Source organism: Paramisgurnus dabryanus, chromosome 23 (assembly GCF_030506205.2).
Source record: "Paramisgurnus dabryanus chromosome 23, PD_genome_1.1, whole genome shotgun sequence".
NCBI lineage: Eukaryota > Metazoa > Chordata > Actinopteri > Cypriniformes > Cobitidae > Paramisgurnus > Paramisgurnus dabryanus.
Window position 1 is genome coordinate 20174979 of NC_133359.1, and position 19702 is coordinate 20194680.

The window sequence follows — 19702 nt, forward strand, 5'->3', positions numbered from 1 at the left end:
TAAACTGGCACAGTTTTATTTAGTTCAAATAAATGTTTGATATGTTTTAAAAAGGTTTCTGTGAGAAATCATTGCAAAAAAAGTGTTTAAAAAAATGATAAAGTTGTTTTGGACATGATACCTTTGCAATTACCTTCGGGCCATGTACCATAATACTCTGGCCAAAAATATGTTTTAAATATACTCTAAATACATTTTATAAAAAGTAAAGCTTTATTAAAGATATTTTTGAATCTGAAAATATATTTTGTTTTAACCTTAATATATCAATTTCAAAATCTATTTCAAGGGCAAGCAATTACAACCAATATGGCAAGAAATGAATACTTGGCCAACATATTTAAATATATAATTCAATAATATATTTAAATACAAGTTAATTTTATAAAGTTAATTTTTTAATTTGAAAATATTTTTATTTAAACATTTTCTAACCTGTCATGTTTACAGGTTTGTAACATAAACAAAAAATAAAGTTTTTCTTCCAATGGGACGTGAATATTTTTCCTTGGATTTAAATATGGAGGGCTAAACATATATTTTAAATCAGGGATCTCCAACCTTATTTTGAGCAAGGGCTACCACAATTGATAAAACAATCTGGAGGGCTATTTTTTATATAGTCTACTCAAAACTTTTATTTTAACTTGTTGATTTTATTTTACTTATTGATATGTTTTATCATTGTTTAAAATGTTAACATACACAAAAGAAGTCAAGCTAATATATAAAATATATAATAAATACATATAGTGGCACAATGTTGGTTATCACCATTTGTAGGGCTTAAAAATATATAAATATATATATACAAAAATTGCAAAAACTATATTGTGCAAAATGTAAACATATTCCAAAATATATTTCAGCAACTATATTTTTGGCCATTTATTAATATTTAGAAATATATTTAAACATATATTTAAATATATATATTTGACGTATATGGTTATTCAGTACTTTGACATGCATCAACGAACGACATTTATATTAAAATTAAAAAAGTGGCAGTAATAAATTATATAACACCGCAGTCCATTTAATAGTCAAATAATGTGTGTTTAAAAATAAAATGAAAATGATTAAATAATATACTAAGATTATTAAACTAATACAAGTGACCGTAATAAATTATATAAAACCAAAGTCCCTTTAATAGTCAAATAATGTGTGTTTAAAAAAATTAAATGCAAATTATTACAATTATCTAAACTGATTCACTCTGCATTTGATTATTCGACCTAACTAAGCTCAATTGTATGTCAGCTCGATTGGTATGCCTGCCTACGCCGAGCTACCCACAAACCAGTTAGCTAGCATAATTTCTTCCATAATCAGCCCAATATAATGTCTGGTTATCCTGATGACTGAAACGGTTTGATCGATATTTTCTTAACGGACATGGTTTTAACCTGCTCGAGGATTCGGATTATTCGGTTGTCATTTCAGATCGCTTTATAGCAAACCAGCTCAGCTAACAAGCTAAGTGGCTAGCAGCGCCTTCGATGACATTTCAGTGAAAAACACAACGAAACAGGTCTGTTAAACTCCCTAAGACGACAATTTCGACACTGTGTAAACCCATCAAAAGAATATTTGCGACTGTACGACTGCTATATTATAGTTTAAACGTGTGTTGAAAAGATAAACGTTTATATCGAGAAAACGCTGGCTAGCAGAGTAGCTTCAATTCAGTTTCCATATTTGGGCGGGCACGGCAGTGAGTTATTGTTAGTTACACGATCAGAAAACACATCTAAGGTCTTTATTGATGCTGTTCGTGTTTATATTTTGCATTGTTTGACTCATTGTTTCGTCAGCTGTCTTTGTTGACTTCGAACAGATGGTGTAGATTTAAATGGCTCGTTTGTTTACATGGATCAGCGCATCGTATTGGGCTTTAAGTCTTAAAAGCAAAATTACAGTCTTACTGTTATATGTTAACATATATAATATTGTCAAATTCAAGTTGATATTATGGTTTAACGTTATGGTGAAGCTCTGATGTCTAAAGGATGTACAGTGTAATGCGAGGGGGCCTTAGTTAAATGGCCCATTTGAGCAAATAACAGGTTATATTGAATCATCTCTCAGTTGAGCTGTCATTTTGACTGCATAACTTACCTGCCTGTTATAAATACAAATAATCATCACTGAACTATCAGCTCATTTTTTGTGATTTATTTATAAAATAATATAACCTTAATATCTTCAATATTTACTTAGTAAGGTCATGACAAAATCAATGATTGAAGTCAAACTCTGATGCTCCTTTAGCCTGGATTTCACAGACAGGGTCTCAAATTATGTCATGATTTAAATGAGTCTAGTGTTACCCGCATTCAAACAGAACTACTTATAATTGATAGGCTTACTAGACTGATGACTGTATGGTTAAGATAGTTTGGTCTCAGTTTGTGTGTCCTTGTCTTCCTTCAGTCTGCATGGCCTGTGAGCTGCTGAGTTAGTGTCCCGCCCGTGTTTGAGGAAGGCCGGCCGGGCCGCGGAGCCCAAAAGAGAAAATGTCCGCGCAGAACAGGAACTCTGTGCTGATTCTGTCGGGTCGAGAGCGAGGAGCTCGCGCGCTGGGCTCCCAGCGCCTTCTGCAGCAGCTTGTGGAAGACAGGACCCGCTGGATGAAATGGCAGAGTCAGGTAGATTATTTTCTTTATGTATGAAATATTAGGTCCTCTTGTAAATTAAAACTTGAAAACATCTTTTTAACATCAAGGTTTCTAAAACAAGGCTATGATTATTTATTTATTTTATTTTTTGACAATGAAAGATGTCAAGGTCTCCTGTGAAAACAGGCTGTGCCAGTGCAGACATTTTTGGTTGGCAGTGCAATAATATTATTTCAATAATAATTTATATGTATTTAAAGTGTATTTACAATTAGTTTAAGACATACTCGTGGCCCCTTGGAAGTTCGTTTAGGACCGTTTGTCTCCTTGTTTAAAAACCACTGCTGTTAAATTTCCAAAATATCATGTCCACAAGTGTTAATATAGGTTATATGTGTTTTAATGATTTCTACAGAAGGTAGACCTGCCTGATAATCCACGATCAACCTTTCTCCTGGCCTTCAGCCCAGATAGGTAAAAATGATGCTTTGTCAAAAATAAAAAAAGTAAAATTTGTTACGTTTTACTTTGTGTTCTAATACGGTCTTTACATCTTTTTTTTTAGGAATCTTGTGGCCTCAACCCATGTCAACCATAACATCTACATCACAGATGTGAAGACAGGAAAGTGCCTGCACTCCTTGGTGGGCCACAGGCGGACACCTTGGTGTGTGACCTTTCACCCCACCATCTCTGGCTTGGTGGCCTCCGGGTGCCTTGATGGAGAAGTTCGCATTTGGGATTTGCATGTAAGCAGCAGTCTGGTTCGATGTATTACATTTACATGTTTTCAATTAGCAAATAGTTTTATCCAAAGCGACTTACAAATGAGAGAGCATTTGACATTTTGTCAATGAGCTAACAATATGTGTAGCCTACAAATCATGCTTACAAGTACTTATTGAGCAACATGAAAGTTAGGTTGTGTTAAACAGAGTCTAGATATTTGAAAGATCTTTAAACCTTCCCCTTTAGCAAACACACTTAACTGCATAGACTGCTTCCTGTTTGATTTCCAAACCATAAAAATAGCAACCCATTGCCGTGGCTTTGTTACCATCAATAAATGTTGTAAATCATATTAAGGGTGGAAGTGAGAGCTGGTTTACGGAGAGTAACGTAGCCATCGCTTCACTGGCGTTTCACCCGACGGCTCAACTTCTTCTCATTGCAACCAACAACGAGCTTCACTTTTGGGACTGGAGCCGTCCCGAACCGTTTGCCGTGGTCAAGACTGCCAGCGAGACCGAGCGAGTCCGGTAGGATAGCTGTCCTGTTTGTGCTATGGCTTTGTGAAGTGTTTAATATTCTATGCCCATAAAAATCTAAACTGTAATTCTCTTTTTGTTGCCAGGTTGGTACGGTTTGATCCTCTAGGTCATAATCTTTTGACAGCTATTGTGAACCCATCTAATCAGCAGGTGAGAAATGTCCGTTTCTCCTATCACACTAGCTATGCTGTTGTTTTCTGGTTATAGACCGTTTCAGCAGTAACAACATAAACAAGCCGCTGTCGCGGTCCGCACCTAACTTCCGGTAAACTCCGCTAAAAATAAATAACAACAAAGTTCTTTAAACGTAGTTTATTTATATAAGAAGCAAAAAACAACACATAGATTACCTAGGAAACCAAAACATTTGTTATATTCGACGAGGCATTTGTTCAGGAGATCAGTTTAGCAACTAGTCAGACCATTAAAAAAACAAAACCGGAAGTAAGGTTCGGATCCAGACGTGTATCACGTGCGTCCGATGAAACCGTCTATATAACCAAGCTAGCTATATATATATATATTTGCCATAATACATTTTAACACAAAATAAGATTACAAATGTTAAATTAAAGAAAAAAAATAATATATATATCTTATTTTGTGTAAAAATGTATTATGGCAAATATAAAAGGTACCCAAAGTAATTTGTGTACCGCACGTTGTATTCATACTTTAAACTAGTGTGTAGTCAAAGAAGATAATTTCGTTTTGAAGTCTTCCTGTTGTGTATGACATGTTTTGTGTGTTGGTATAGAATGAAGATGATTCAGAGGTCCCCATGGACAGTATGGAGATGGCTCTGTTCCGCCAGCGTTCTCTTTTACGTTCCCCGCCTGTGCGCCGTACGCCCATCCTGCACAATTTCCTGCACATTTTGTCCTCCCGGTCATCAGGGGCACAAGCTAGCGATCAGCCCCGGCCGGCCCCAGAGCCCCGTGAGCCACCCAGCATACCTCGGTTCCAGTACCCTGTGCGGGCGGAACCAGGCGACCGCCCTGGCTTACAGGGCTGCACGCAGCACTTAGGCCTGGGGTGCCTTTGCAGTCGTTGCGCCGCCTCTCGGAACTTACTAACGCAGAATTCAACAAATCTTCAGCCTTCGGATTCTTCTCAACCGGGCCCCTCTGCCTTCACGCCCACCCCCGGTCAAAGCCGCACCTCCGCGGACCGACCCTCGGCTTTCAGCAGTGTGTTCAGTGCGACTGCAGGAAACTCGGCCCATCGGAGTCTCCCTCCCCTTAGAACTATTGATCCCATTGGTTCACAGGTACCTGCGCCCCCGGAGGTCCCTGTGCGCCTCCCCGGGGCAGATTGGTCTGGTAGCCTGCTTAGCACAGGGCATGAACATACTTTAGGTGCAATTGGAGTCGAAAATGGAAGGGGTGTGGTGCCCCCTCCCAGAACTAGCTCCTCTTCAATGGATCTCCTCTCCTTGCGTAGGTTCCCAGATAGTTCCTCTTCGTCACCCATATACACGTCTGCTACTGAGGGGCGTGGCCTAGTGCTGCCCGGCGTTGAGCCCAACCGTGGGCGAGCCAACGATGGCACGAGCAGCGGGCATCACCCCTTCTACGATACCACCCAGCGCAACAACCCTGCCTCCATAAGGAACGTCTTGCAGTGCAACTTGAGCCGTTACTTCATGGAGTACGAGCGCATGCAAGAGTTAGAGCGGCCAGGAGGTAGCCGAGAGGTCGCTGGTGGACCCGGACCCATGCAGGAGCTGCTAAACAGCAGCATGGACACTGAACGCCCGGGGCCATCTCATAGTAACTCATCCCACACTGGAAATGGAGGCCCGATTGCCAGTCCCTCTCAAAACCACCCTAATCGCTGTCGTTCTTGCCACAACCTCCTAACCTTCAACCATGACACCCAGCGCTGGGAGCGTTCTGGCCAGACCTCCTCATCGTCGTCTCAAGAAGGGCCGTCTTGGCCACTTTCAGTGCCTCCTTTTGAGGACCCTGGTCGGAGTGCACGAGTGGAAGCCCAACCTCCCGAAATGAGGCCCATGGAGCTTGGTGATGCCTCTTCTGGTGTACAGGGACAGCAGCCCATGGGTCTTGTGTATAATCAGGAGACGGGACAGTGGGAAAGCGTGTACCGGCAGCGGACAGCAAGCGCTCCGCCTGAGGCTGCGCCGGATGCCTTAAACCCAGAGGTGCCTGTGGATAACCCAGATGAGGACTCGCTTAGGAGGTGGGGAAAGGTGCCTGGTGAAAAAATCGTACTTGTCGTACTTGTTATTTATGCTTTGTTTTGTTTCAGGAGGTTGTTGGAATCGTCGCTCTTTCCGTTTTCGCGTTATGATATGTCGGGGTCCAGAGATCATCCTATATACCCAGACCCTGCCAGGTACCCATTTCAGAAATGCAGTAAAAACTGGGCTGTGATGTTTAAATCTGAGACCCTGTTTAACCCTTCTTGGCACAAATCACAAAATTTATCAAATTTTTGTAAAAATTTTACCTATTTCTTCCTGTTCCACGCTCGCTTCAGGTTGTCTCCAGCTGCATACTATGCTCAGAGGATGATCCAGTATCTGTCTCGGAGAGAAAGTATTCGCCAGCGTTCCCTACAGAATCGCTTACGGACGCTGTCAACCTCTCAAGCTGACAGCCAGGCCAACAACCCATCCGCCGCACCACAAGAGGCCAGCGATGGGGACTATGAGGATATTGAGTGAGTTCAAAAATACTGATACCGCAATTATTCTGCTTGTGTAACTTTTTCACTGTGCGATTCCTATTGTTGCTGCATTATTTGTTGTATGAATTTGTTGTACTACTGCAGTTTATGTTAAAGGATTACTCTACTTTTATAAAAAATCTGATAATGTACTCACCTCCCATGTCATCCAAGATGTTTATGTCTTCCTTTGTTCAGTCAAGAAGAAATGTCAAGTTTTTCGAAGAAAACATTCCAGGATTTTTCTCCATGTAGTGTACCTAAAAGTACTTTTACCACATCTTCGTGTCTTGCACTAGCCACGTGATGCGCCAGCGTGACCTTATGTATTGTCTATGTACTCGAACGTGGCACTGGTGATCGATCACGAAAACGACGATCATGTGGGGTTTTTTTTGTGGTTATGGCTGCATTTTGATTAGCATTACAAGCGCCTTTGTAAGTAAAGACTGGGTGCCTGTTTGAAGTTGAAGTGTTGGGATTTTAAATCGAAATCGATCGAAATTAAATCACACCTCGAACTTCGAATAAAAAAATGGGATCGTCGATGCTGCCACGCCCCATGTCACGTCCATTCGGCTTGCCAAGCGGAAAAAATCCTCAGAGGTGCCTTTAAAAACATCGGTCCAGCGGAACTTGATTTATATTTTCAACACGAGGGATGTATTGCTACAACTCCTTGAAATGCATATCATAAACAGGTTTACCACCTAGTGATCCGACTTCAGACAGAGCGCCTCTTTCTGCTCGTGCGTGAGAGTAAGGAGAGCCGCCAAGATGCAGCGGATTATATATTAAACAAAATGGATAGTTTGCCCTTGCTCCCATGAAACGCATAAAACTGAACAAATACGTAAGGATTACTACTTTAGTTTATGTTTAGACTTCGGACAGATGCGAGAGCGCGTGCACATGAGACAGAGAAAAGCGCAGCTGCTTATGACCTGCTGGATTCGCACATTAAGTCAATGTGCGTGCACGAAGGAATCCTCTCTCTACAAGCTCTCAATGCACGCAATGTGCATGTTAATGTGAAACTATAATGATAATAATAAATAATAATGGCATAGCATTTTTTTTGTCTTTAAAAAAACATGTAAAAATCGAGAATCGAATTAAATCGTGGCCTTAGAACCGAAAATGTAATCGAATCGAGGATTTGGAGAATCGTGACACCCCTAGTGCACATACACAATTGTTGTTATTGTGCCCATACAACGGGAATTAAACTTTTCTCAAGTACATAACTTAGTTTAAGTTTTGCATTTTGTGCAGATAGATGCATGTTGTATAATACATTTATGTTGTATATAAGGTTTAATATTATGTTGAGTGCGTCATATAGAAAGCGCATCAGTTTGTTTTTATTAACCCTTTAGTTTCACTTCATCACGCAGCTTTTCCTGTTAGAGGTTTCTGTTTAAAACATTTAATTCATTGATCTAGTATGTGTTCATTTTTCTGTCATAGTTTCTTCAAAATTAAGTTTTATTTGAGTGTTTTTAATAAAATATTTTTATTTTCACCATGACGTATACACCCCGCCCCTTTGATTGCCCCGCCCCCAGTTAATCGAGTACTCGTTTTTCAGACATATGGGTTAATCGAAAAATAAAAAATGACATAAATGCACATCCCTATTACGTATTACACCATCACATCGAAATGTCACACATGACATATGCAAAACTACCACTCCAGTGTTTACAAGTCTGAAGAAAGAGGACCGTTCAGACGTTGTTGTATGTGAAATTATATTAAATTAATGTGTTTGTGTTAGTTTGTTGTTTAAAATGGTCCACAAATGTGTGTTTCCATATGTAACGCGTGACCTTTCGACGTGATTAGGTAAAACGTAAGGTCACGCTTGCGTGTCGCATGGCTAGTGCAAGACAAGAAGTTTTAAAGTACATTTTGTTTGAAAGTACATATCTTTTTGGCGAAAATGATGATCGTTTCACTAGATTAGACACTTCTGCCTCGGTTGGGATCGTTTTGAAGCTGCATTGAAATTGTAAACTGTTGAGGTTCATTAAAGTCCACCATGTGGAGAAAAATTCTGCAAATTCTGCAATGTTTTCCTCAACTGAACAAAGAAAGAGATAAACATCTTTGATGACATGGGGTTGAGTAAATTATCAGGATTTTTTATGAAAGTGGAGTAATCCTTCAAACACACAATGCAAAATAGCCATCAGTAAAAATGTGGCTATGTTTGACATTTTATTTTCAATCACAGGGAACCTGGAGACAGGACGCGACACAGAATGCCACGCAACGCAAGAATGTCTGCCCCCTCTCTCGGACGCTTCGTCCCTCGGTTAGTGAGATCAGTTTTACATTTACTTAACACCTCTTCACATTAAATCAGTTTTTTTGTTCGTGTCTGTACATTATTTGAAATTGTGTTTTTTCTTGACTTAGTAATGATAAACATTATCACTGATGTATATTTCTTTCTATAGGAGGTTTCTGTTACCAGAGTATCTGCCTTATGCCGGACTGTTTCATGAGAGGGGTCAGTCAGGGCTGGCTACTCACTCCTCTATTAACAGAGTATTAGCAGGTACAAATCTTTTTATTTTTGAACAAGTCAGATTGTTAAAGATGCTTTCACATCTTTAGGAATGATATGAGACCACTTGTAATCCTCTGTTGCAGGTGCATCTATCGGCGATGGGCAGTCAGCTGTGGCCAGTAACATCGCCAACACCACATACAGGCTACAGTGGTGGGATTTCACCAAGTTTGATCTTCCAGAGATTAGCAATGGTACACAGTTACAAATACTGTTGATCTTCAACTAAATACATCACATTTAGCTTAGCAATATTATGCCCAGTTTTACAAGATGTAAAATAAGTCTCAGGGGTGCCTAGTGTCTGTGAAGTTTCAGCTCATATCATAGCATCTTAAAATTCACCTTTTTGGGCAGGAGCAGAAAAAGTGCACTTTAAATGCAAATGAGCTACTGCTTAAAGAGTCAAGACTTTAATAAAGACAGTTTAAATGCATGTTTCCTGTATATTTCAGCTTCGGTGAACGTGCTGGTTCCTCACTGTAAGATCTACAACGATGCCAGCTGTGATATTTCAGCAGATGGGCAGCTGTTAGCCGTCTTCATTCCCAGCAGCCAACGGGGTTTTGCTGACGAGGGCAATCTGGCCGTTTACTCCCTCGCACCTCATAACCTGGGAGAGATGCTCTACACCAAGAGATTCGGTCAGTTTTGAACACAATGGGGCCGTTTCCCAGAAAGGGCTTATCCTAGTCCCAAACTAAAATGCGTGTTTGAGCCTTAATTTAAAAACATCTGCCCCTAACATATCTTAGCATATATCAGTACACCAGATACACACAGAGTATTGCTTTTTTGTAAGGTATGTTTGTAAAAACTACTAATATAACTAAGGCGTAGTCCTGGATTAATCTAAACCTTGTCTGAGAAACCGCACCGGGACTCAAATCTCAGCCTGCCTTCCTGTTTAACCTGAGTGCCGTTTGATTTTATTTATTTTTAATAGGACCGAATGCGATCTCTGTGAGTCTTTCTCCCATGGGTTGCTACGTGATGGTAGGATTGGCCTCTCGGAGGATCCTGCTTCATCCCACCACTGACCACATGGTGGCGCAAGTGTTTCGCCTGCAGCAGCCGCACGGAGGCGAGACGTCCATTAGAGTAAGGAGAGCTCTGAGAAGAGGACTTTGTTTTTAGTGTTTTTTTTTATGCGTCTCATTGCCTTTGTCTTCTGACATCCTGCAGATGATGTTTAATGTGGTATATCCCATGGCCCCAGACCAGAGGAGACACGTCAGTATTAACTCAGCCCGATGGCTTCCAGAACCAGGCATGGGATTGGCCTATGGAACCAACAAGGGAGACCTGGTCATCTGCAGGCCAGTGTGAGTAATCTTTATATGAGAGCTGCAACTAAGATCGATAAAAATCGATTATGACATTCGTTGTCAACAAATTTCATTATCGATTAGTTGGTCTGTGATGTCACATGCTCCTGCACCACCATCGACCAACATTCACACACGGCAGGTCTGTTTCTTCATACAGCGCGTGCTGCCTGTTCAAAGTCAATTGTGTTTTATTCATACAATGCAAGCTGTGCGCTCAAACTCAGGTACTGTTTCTTCATATAGCGCGAGCGAGCTGTGCGCTTATAATTAGTCAGGTGCTGTTTCTTACAATGCAAGCTGCATGTTTATTCAGGCGATCTTCTGACCAGTCGACCTGCTTGATTAAAAGCATGGAAGCAAAAACGAATGCTGGTTAATAGAGGTTTAATTTCCTAGTGTGTTTTTATTTGATTAATTGTTGTTGGGTTTTCATAAAAATAGTAATGAACCACAAGCATCTGTTTTAAAGTAAGGGGGAAATCCAGGTTTTTATTACTGTAACAGTGCATGTATATATTAGGGCTGGGCAAAACATTTTATTTTTCGATTAATCGTTTTTTTAACATGGTCGATTCAAAATCATATTTTCATATTTATTTCCGCAAACTTTGAACGTAAGATTAACGTTAATCTAATTACTAGTCTTCTCCACTAGATGTAACCCTCTTTTTTTGCCTTGCGCGATGTTACCAAGGAGCGAGAGGCGAGACTGTCATTCATTCATTCAGTGCTTAAAATACCGTTTTCAGGTGCTTCATCGAAGTTGATGCCACCTTCACATAAAAATTGAATCGAGAATCGAAATTGAATCGATTTGATAGCTTGTGAATCGAATTGATCTGGAACATCTAAATCGAAGGTATAGCGGAAGATTTTCTTTTTCCGGGTGGATCATCTTGACTATTGGTCATCCCAGTTGTCAATCATTCTGGTTATGTGTTGACGTAAGGCCATCGTACGTGCTCGTCCCTGGGTTCGCTTTCTGCACGTGCACACTTTCAGGTGTATATGTGTGGTGGTTTACGGTTTCAGCCATTCATTGAAGCTTGCATTCTCATCGTGTTTTTTCAAAATGTCTGAGGGTCGCAAGACAATGCATGCTCTCTCTCTCGTGCACAAGTTTAATAGGCGTTCCCTCTCTGGAGCAGGTAAAGTGTTGCGCACGTGCATTTTTTTTTTAAGTGGAGGGCGGTTCTTTTCAAAAATTTGGGAAAATCTTCCGCTATACCTTTAAGTAAATGTTATATTTTATCCGATTAATCGAAAAAATAATCGACCAATTAATCGATTATGAAAATAATCGTTAGTTGCAGCCCTAAATAAGCTGATGTAATGTAGATGTATATAAAATATGTAAATAAACCCTGTCATGTTAAGTTTTAGATGGACTTTTTTATTAGATTAGCAACTTGATCAGAGGCAGGAAGGCACGACGCATTTATTGCGTTTTAACAAAGTTAAAGGCCACAGTCGTAGCTTATCGCTTTTGAGGAGTTCTCCCCTTTAACTGATGAGTTTCTAATAAGATCGCAGCCCACGTCGACAGTATGATTTTTTGCATTTGTATTATGCATTTGGTGGATGCTTTTATCCAAAGTGCATTCAAGCTATACATATTATCAGTATGTGTGATTCACAACCATTTAAGCCACAGGAACTATGAAACAACGAAAAACAGCTGTGCTGTTTAAAGGGATACTTCAGCCAAATATCAAAATTACCCCATGATTTAATCACACATATGTCTATCGTTGATATTTTAGTACATGACAGTATGTCTCTCTTATCAATCCGCATTCAGGATGATCAGGGTCCTAATGCGAGTGTTTCATCTGTCATAAGCCCTTTGATGTTGTGCGGTAAGGTCTGCAATACGCTCTTCATTCACAGTGATTTCCGAAGCGATGGGGACACTTCATCCGATCTGAATTCGGATACGCTGTTTACCATCAACAGCAACGGCAGCAGTCGGACCCGTGGAGTGGAACGCCCAGGGTCAGAAACTATATTAAAGTTGTTCATCATAACAAAACACACAGCATTGCTGTATTACAGAAGGATGAAATATGCTCACCCGCACTTTTTTTTTTATAGGACCAGCAGGTCCGGCTGGCGGTTCGACCGGGACATGGGCCTAATGAACGCTATCGGCCTGCAGCCACGTCAGCCTGCGCCTTCTGTGACCTCACAGGGCACGCAGACTCCGGTTGTGCGACTGCAAAATGCCGAAACGCAGACAGAAAGAGACCTCCCTTCAACAAGCACCTTACAGAACGCACACACGTCCAGACACAGTAAGTCATTTATGGATTTTACAGGCACTTCTGTCACTTTGGAGTATGTGGGTTTACATTTTTATGCTTTTGTCCAAGATGGTAAATTTCGTTTTTTTATCATTATGTGAGTTCGAACCCATGACCACTGAGCTATACAGGATATATATATACTTACACCAAATATGTCTTCCTCTTTCAGTGGTTCAGACTGCCAGCACCAGCACTGACAGACACACAAACCTCGAGTCAACTCATACACTTTCACACACAGCCGTTCAAGCATCAGCCACAGATGGATCACTGAACCGGACCGGTTTACCCAGCACATATGGTAACTGCTGTCTCTCTTACCCCATCCTTTCTAGGGGGGGTAATGGAGTGAGATTGATTGAAGTAACCTATTAGAGATCTGTGTTGTGTCTTACTGAGGGCTTTTGACAGATATGTAGTCTCAGGTGCTTTATTACTGCCTCTCTAATTTAATCTGAGCTTTAGTTCACGGATATAATGAGTCCCTGTGTGCACGCATGAAAAACAAATAGGTGATATTGTTTATTTGGTGTTGATTAAGGCAAACAATGTTGTTGTTGTTGTTATTATTATTATTATTGCTCAAAAATAAGGTGAAAAATAAGAAAAATCCCTATTTTTGTATATTAAAATAAGGAGCGTAATGTTTATGCTGCGGAGAGGAATTATTTGTACAGTTGTTAAAGGTGCATTGTGTAACTTTTTGAAGGATCTCCATTTACAGAAATGCAATTTAATATACATAACTATTTTAGCAGTGGTGTATGAAGACCTTACATAATGAACTGTATTGTTTTTATTACCTTCGAATAAGACGTTTTTATCTACATACACCACAGGTCCTCTTACATGGAAGTCGCCTTCATGTTTCTACAGTAGCCCTAGATGGACAAACTGCTCTATAGATCACACTTTGTCACTACGTTGTCTCAGACGATGACGTGTTTGTCCTGTGACAGCTACTGTAGCTTCTGCATTAGGAAAGGGAGGGCTGCGCTGTGTACTGAGCCAGTGGTTGCAGTTCACAACCTCACCACAAGATGATGCTAAAAATCTACACAGTGGTCCTTTTAAAGGGGTCATATTATGAGATTTTTTTAAAGATGTAAAATAAGTCTTTTGTGTCCCCAGAGTGCTTACGTGAAGTTTTAGCCTAAAATACCCCACAGATAATTTATTATAGCATGTTAAAATTCCCATTTTGTAGACTCAAGAAAAAAAATTCAGTTTTTGTGTGTCCTTTAAAGTGCAAATGAGAGGTTGAAATTTAAACACTGATCACAACGATGGTGGTTTGCTGCAATTGAAACTCAGTTGTGCTGTCAATTATTTTTTTCTCTTTCTCTCTGCACTAAATGGTAGTGACGTGGTTGGATAGTGCAGATTAAGGGGCTTTATTATTGTAATTGGCCTTGCTACCTACTTCACAAAATAGGCGAACGACCTAAACGACCTAATTTTTCGCTTGCAGGGAATGTTATTGGGTTGATCTTTTTCACATTTTCTAGGTTAATAGAAGCACTGGGGACCCAATTATAGCACTTAAACATGGAAAAAGTCAGATTTTAATGCCGTGACCACTTTAAAGGGATCGTTCAGCCAAAAACAGTGGTAACAACAGCAACATTCACAACAACAAAGTAGAGGATTAAATGTCTTCAGGACACTTAAAAGATATGACACAAGTCGAGTGGAGCTATTTTGGTCATTTTTAGGCTTGAAGGGTTTTCTGATTTCTATGGCAGGTCAGCATCCACTCCTACAGTAACCAGTAAAGGCAAAACAACGCTTTAAAGGTGTATTGTGTAACTTTTAGAAGGATCTATTGACAGAAATGCAATACAATATACATAACTATATTATCATGGCGTTTTGTCACTAGATTGTCTCAAACTATAACGTTTTTGTCCTGTGATGGCCACCGTAGCTCATTGCGTTTCGAAATTGAGGTTGGTTGCAATTCGCGGCTAAAAACCCCACATGCTACCTTTAAAAAATCTGCATTTGGATTCTGAAGAACCAAGAAAGTTATTGGGGGTTCAAAAACTACATAAAAGTGAGTAAATAGTGACAAAGTTTTTGGGTAAACTATCCTTTTAAGGACAGGTGCACAACTCAAATGATAAAAGCTTTTACAAAAAGGGGTTTAAGTCATATTTTTTAACTAGAATGTTAAAGGAAGAACTCATTGTACTTTGTCGCAATCTCCTAAATCACCTAGTTATCTAGTTAAGTTATTCATGTCTTGTCTTAATGTTTATCTTAGGGGAATCATCAGCTGAGTCTGGCACAGGTGAGGACGCACTTTCTCGTATCCGCCGCCTAATGGCGGAGGGCGGAATGACGGCCGTGGTCCAGCGGGAACGCAGCACTACCATGGCCTCAATGGGTGGTTTCGGGAACAATATCGTGGTCAGCCATCGGATTCACCGCGGTTCACAGACCTCAGTTAGGACGACTCAGGCTGGAAACCCGACTTTGGAAAGTGGTGTCTCCTCCGCAGCCCTTTTTCGCACTGAACCCTCTGCAGACTCTCTAGAAGCTCCCGGTCCATCGGGGTCTGGCGGTTCCACTCTTCCGCCACAGTTTACAGCTCGTTCCGGTGTTGCAGAAGCATCACCTATGGTTGAGGCTGACTTGTTTGGGGGCCGTCAAAACGAGGACCCTCAACGCTACTCACACTCTAGCCGCTTGAACGTGTCCAACCATAGCAACAACAACAACAATAATGGCCGTGGCAACAGCTACAGTGAAAGCAGGAGCCGGGATTACCCTGATGATCTGTATGGCAGATAGTCTTACGTCAGGCGGACACGAAGGAAATGTTTTGGTCTGCATGGTGCTTGGGCACGCCGGGCACTTTGTCAGAGTACCCTAAGTCACAATGACCGAGCTTTTGGGGGCGGAACCACTTAACTTCTCGCCCCTCTTCTGACTCCTCTCACTTTGGCCTTATTTGGGAAAGAATGAGTGCCAAGCATTTCATGCCGTCTCCTCGGAGACGTCACCCTCTCAGCTCAGACTCTCTTTTGGGAAGCATCGTTGTTGCACTTGCGCGTCGCACCTAAGTTATAAATTGTACTTCCCTTCAGGGTTGAGTCTCGGACATTTCATCATTCCAAGCGAGAAAGGGCGTCATACTTGAATTATTCCCAAACTGCGGACGGGAATAACACGGTTTGCTCGAGTCGTCGTCATCATCAGCCAATCGAAGTGCCAGTTGAGGTTGTGGGCATGTGGATCCTTCGCAGCATCCAGAGCCCGAGGGGTTTTTGTTTTCAGGACGTTTGGTGTGAGAAACATGGCCGACTGACTTTCCTCACATATTAACACTAACTTTAAGCTATCTTCACAGAATCCTGTATTGACTTTTTGGTTCGAATCAAAAGTCATGCTGATTTTAGTTATTTGTGTTCGATAATGTGACTTCCACAAAACAGTGTTCGAGTCATACGGTTGAATAATGAATCTCTCAGACTAAAACACTTATGTGTGTGTGCGTGTGCGCGTGTGTGTCCCTCCTTAACTTCCAAATTGCGAGTTTTATGGTGTTTTTTCATTTGAATTTATTTATCTGCGGTTTGAAAAATGCATTGTTGAAAGCATGTCGTTTTTAATCATCTATTGGGTTCTGGAACCTTCACTGTGCTTTATATCTCTCATATCTGCATGTGTGTGCAATTCCAGAGCTTTTATATGAAGAGGTGTGGCTGAATGTGGAGGGCGGGGCTTAAGCCAATTAGCATGTAGGCGTTACAAAAGTGTAATTTGGGTACGCTAAAGTTTTCCTTTAGGGTGAGTGTGAAGCGTCAAGTAATTACCTGTAATTTTATGCAAAATGCATAATCATGCAGACTGTGTCCCCTTAAAATACAAAACCCAAATGTAAGGCCAGATTTCAATCATTTCCAGAACAATTTGTTTGCAGAATGACTTCGTACGGTGCAGTTCGTTCCCCGAGGCATTTCCACCAATCACAGCAGGCCACTCGCATCATGTCAAAGTTAATTGCCAATCGATTGCACTAAAACCCTTTATTCTTTCAAAACTGCACCAACAGTAAACTAACCAGATAATTGTAGATAACAACACTTGAATAACCTATATAGTTTATTTTTCAGATGGGCATTGTGGAGAGATTCAGCACTATATGCTCATACCGCAGGTTTATAAAACGCGCACAGCGCCGATCAGCCGATATTGTTCACGTGTGCATGTCTGTGTGTCTGTCAACAGAGTTTTATTATAAATAAATGTAGCGTTGTAAATGTAAAAATGGTAAATCAAGAAAAAAACTTGAAATCATATTTCGGAGTGTTTTGGCCTTTTGAGCTTCTTTGTGTTTGTTGAGATCACGCGTACGATCAGCTCACTGCATAACGTAACAAGCATTAACAGGCCTTTAGTTAACATGCTTTTATTTGTGTCGAAGACTACATTTTATTAGATGGAAATTAATTATTTTAGCTGCTTGGCTTGAATTTGTAAAACTTTTTGTAAAAAAAGAAAGTAAAAAAAACAGTCCCCTATATATTTGTCGGTGACACTTTTGAACGGTTGCGGATGCATTTTAGTTGGATTGTGAGGATTGTCTAACAAGCAATGGCAGCTGAGGAAGCTTTAGGTGGAAGTTTTATTTCTTCACGAGCTCTTTTGAATGCCGAGTGTTTAGTTGATGTAGGAGTGTCTTACTAATGGTGCTTTTCTGTTTCTGATATTTATTGTATGCTTTGTGAGAACGATTGATGCAATCATGATTTTAAACGATGCCTTTTTACTCATGGATACTTCATCGTAATAAACTTTAAACAATAGACTGCTCCTCACATTTAGATATCACCTTTCACTTATGTTTGACCGTATGCACACTTTTATTTTCGGAGGTTTCATGCAGGATTTTAGTTCAGGCCGTACATCATGGTCAAAGTTATATGAAGCTGAAGAAAGGCAAAAACCATTTTAAAAACTGTAATTGTGTTCTTGTTGGCTGTGTGGTTATGTGTGTCTTTTCACTGCTGGATCGGTAACTGAACAGAAGTCACGATGATGAAAGACTAGAATTCGACTTCCTCTTCTGCCCAGATATGAGGGATGTCTTGTATTGACTTATAAATGTGTAGTTGCTCTTATATGTAGTGAAAATGAGGATTAGGTGTTGGAAAAGACGATTGTGTGGGACACCAAAGATCCTGTGGTAATGATGATGATGAGAGTTTTAATAAAATGGGAATATGGAAATAACTTCATGTGTTTTTGAGTTATTGATTCTTTTCATAACCATTAAATACCCCATTGCTAAAGTCACATAACTTGTGAAGTATTTTGATATTTAAATGAAGTATGTGAACCTGTCTGTGAAATCCAGGCTAAAGTCTTGAGTCTAGTGATGAGATTTGGAGCATAAAGTTTCTTTACACTTATTAATTTCACATTAATTTCAATCTTTGACCTTACTTGGTCAATATTAAAGATATTAACGTTATATTTTCACACAATGTTCTTTACATCATGTAGGATTATTTTATGTACAAAACAGTGAATCAAAAAAATGACTATAGCTGTGTGCCAAAGAAGGCATTGAAATAATATGTTAAATTGTATATGTTAATATGTTAAAGTAATCTCTACATGGGTGATTCTCACGTTTTTAAAATGTCAAGCATGAAAATGTAAAAATTGTTTAAATTTACTTTTTTTCCCACCATATATTGAAAAACAAAGTCTGGAGTAAATGGGAACATTAATTTAAACCCTTTTACTTATCATTTAACACTTTTTGTAACATAATTAAATAAATTAGTCCTAAAAAATCTCATTACCGCAACAGTCAGAAAACATCAACACTGACGTATTTTCAAAATGACATGACAAACCTGAAAGAACATAATTTGGAGATTCTTCACATGCATTTAAAATCAAAGTATTATGCTTCTATTAATTAAATTAACATTAAATAAGCATCTGTTGCGGTAATGATAATCAAAATGTCGTGTAAGCATTCTGACAAGACAATATTTCATATTAACTGTAAAAAAATTTTCTTACCTGGTAGCCATCTTGAAGTAACTGGTCCATGTGCTTGGTCACTCAAAATCAAACTTTATTAAAATTCTGTATGTGTGCTTAAACTGTTGCGGAAAAGTGAGAACATCAGGCATGGACACATCATTTTCCTAATTTTTCTTCATTATTATTATTATACATGAATATTCAGTAAATATTTTTTCTGTCATCTAAAGTAGTCTAGCAAAACATCCATTTATTTTTTTTCTAAATATTTTTGTGTTAATTTGATTAAATTACAACATAACGCATGTTCAAACACAGCCGGACACATTGCGTTAATGAGAATTTCAGCAGAAAATGAGATAAAATTGACAAATTATAAATTCTTATGTTGAAATCACACATTGTGCAAGGTAGAACACAGTATTGTGTTAATTCTGATGCTTTTTAATATTACTATATTATACATTTTATAGCTAAAATCATTAGTGCCGCGGTGCTTCAATGGTTTCGTGAGAATCACCCACATAGCAGGTATGTGGCTTTATTAAGCGCAAAGCAGGCTTAATGCATGTCCAAATCTAATTTTTCTAGTTTAACGAAAGGAAAAATGGTCTATGCGCCTGGCACACAGTCTAAAAGGGTTGTTCCTATTTTTGTAATGAGTAATGGGTGTGTTTTGGGCATAACATGCAATAAACCAGTGAGAGTCTCATCTCCCATCCCCTATAAAAGCCAGGTGCACTTGCACCAAGGCGAATTCCCTATTTATGGGCTGAAACTAGCAAAAAAAAAACACTTTTGTCGTGCATTGTGCTGCTTTGCGCCAGGTGTATGATTGGGCCCCTTATGTTTGAGCCTGTATTAAGATACAGATTTTGAGGAATAATCAATT

At 39.7% G+C, this 19702-nt stretch overlaps 1 protein-coding gene across 1 annotated transcript; it reads left to right on the forward strand.

Annotated features, from left to right (window-relative positions):
• The first annotated feature begins 1251 nt into the window (after positions 1-1251).
• On the forward strand, positions 1252-18042 carry ambra1b (autophagy/beclin-1 regulator 1b). The gene is made up of 19 exons (XM_065291485.2): positions 1252-1537; positions 2440-2654; positions 3040-3098; positions 3190-3373; positions 3711-3883; positions 3979-4045; positions 4653-6097; positions 6167-6253; positions 6398-6580; positions 8826-8906; positions 9052-9152; positions 9248-9358; positions 9620-9808; positions 10111-10265; positions 10350-10489; positions 12386-12490; positions 12590-12789; positions 12971-13102; positions 15068-18042. Exons 2-19 carry the CDS (start codon positions 2523-2525, stop codon positions 15595-15597), a joined length of 4074 nt encoding a protein of 1357 aa, XP_065147557.1. The 5' UTR covers positions 1252-1537; positions 2440-2522; the 3' UTR covers positions 15598-18042.
• Positions 18043-19702: the final 1660 nt, after the last annotated feature.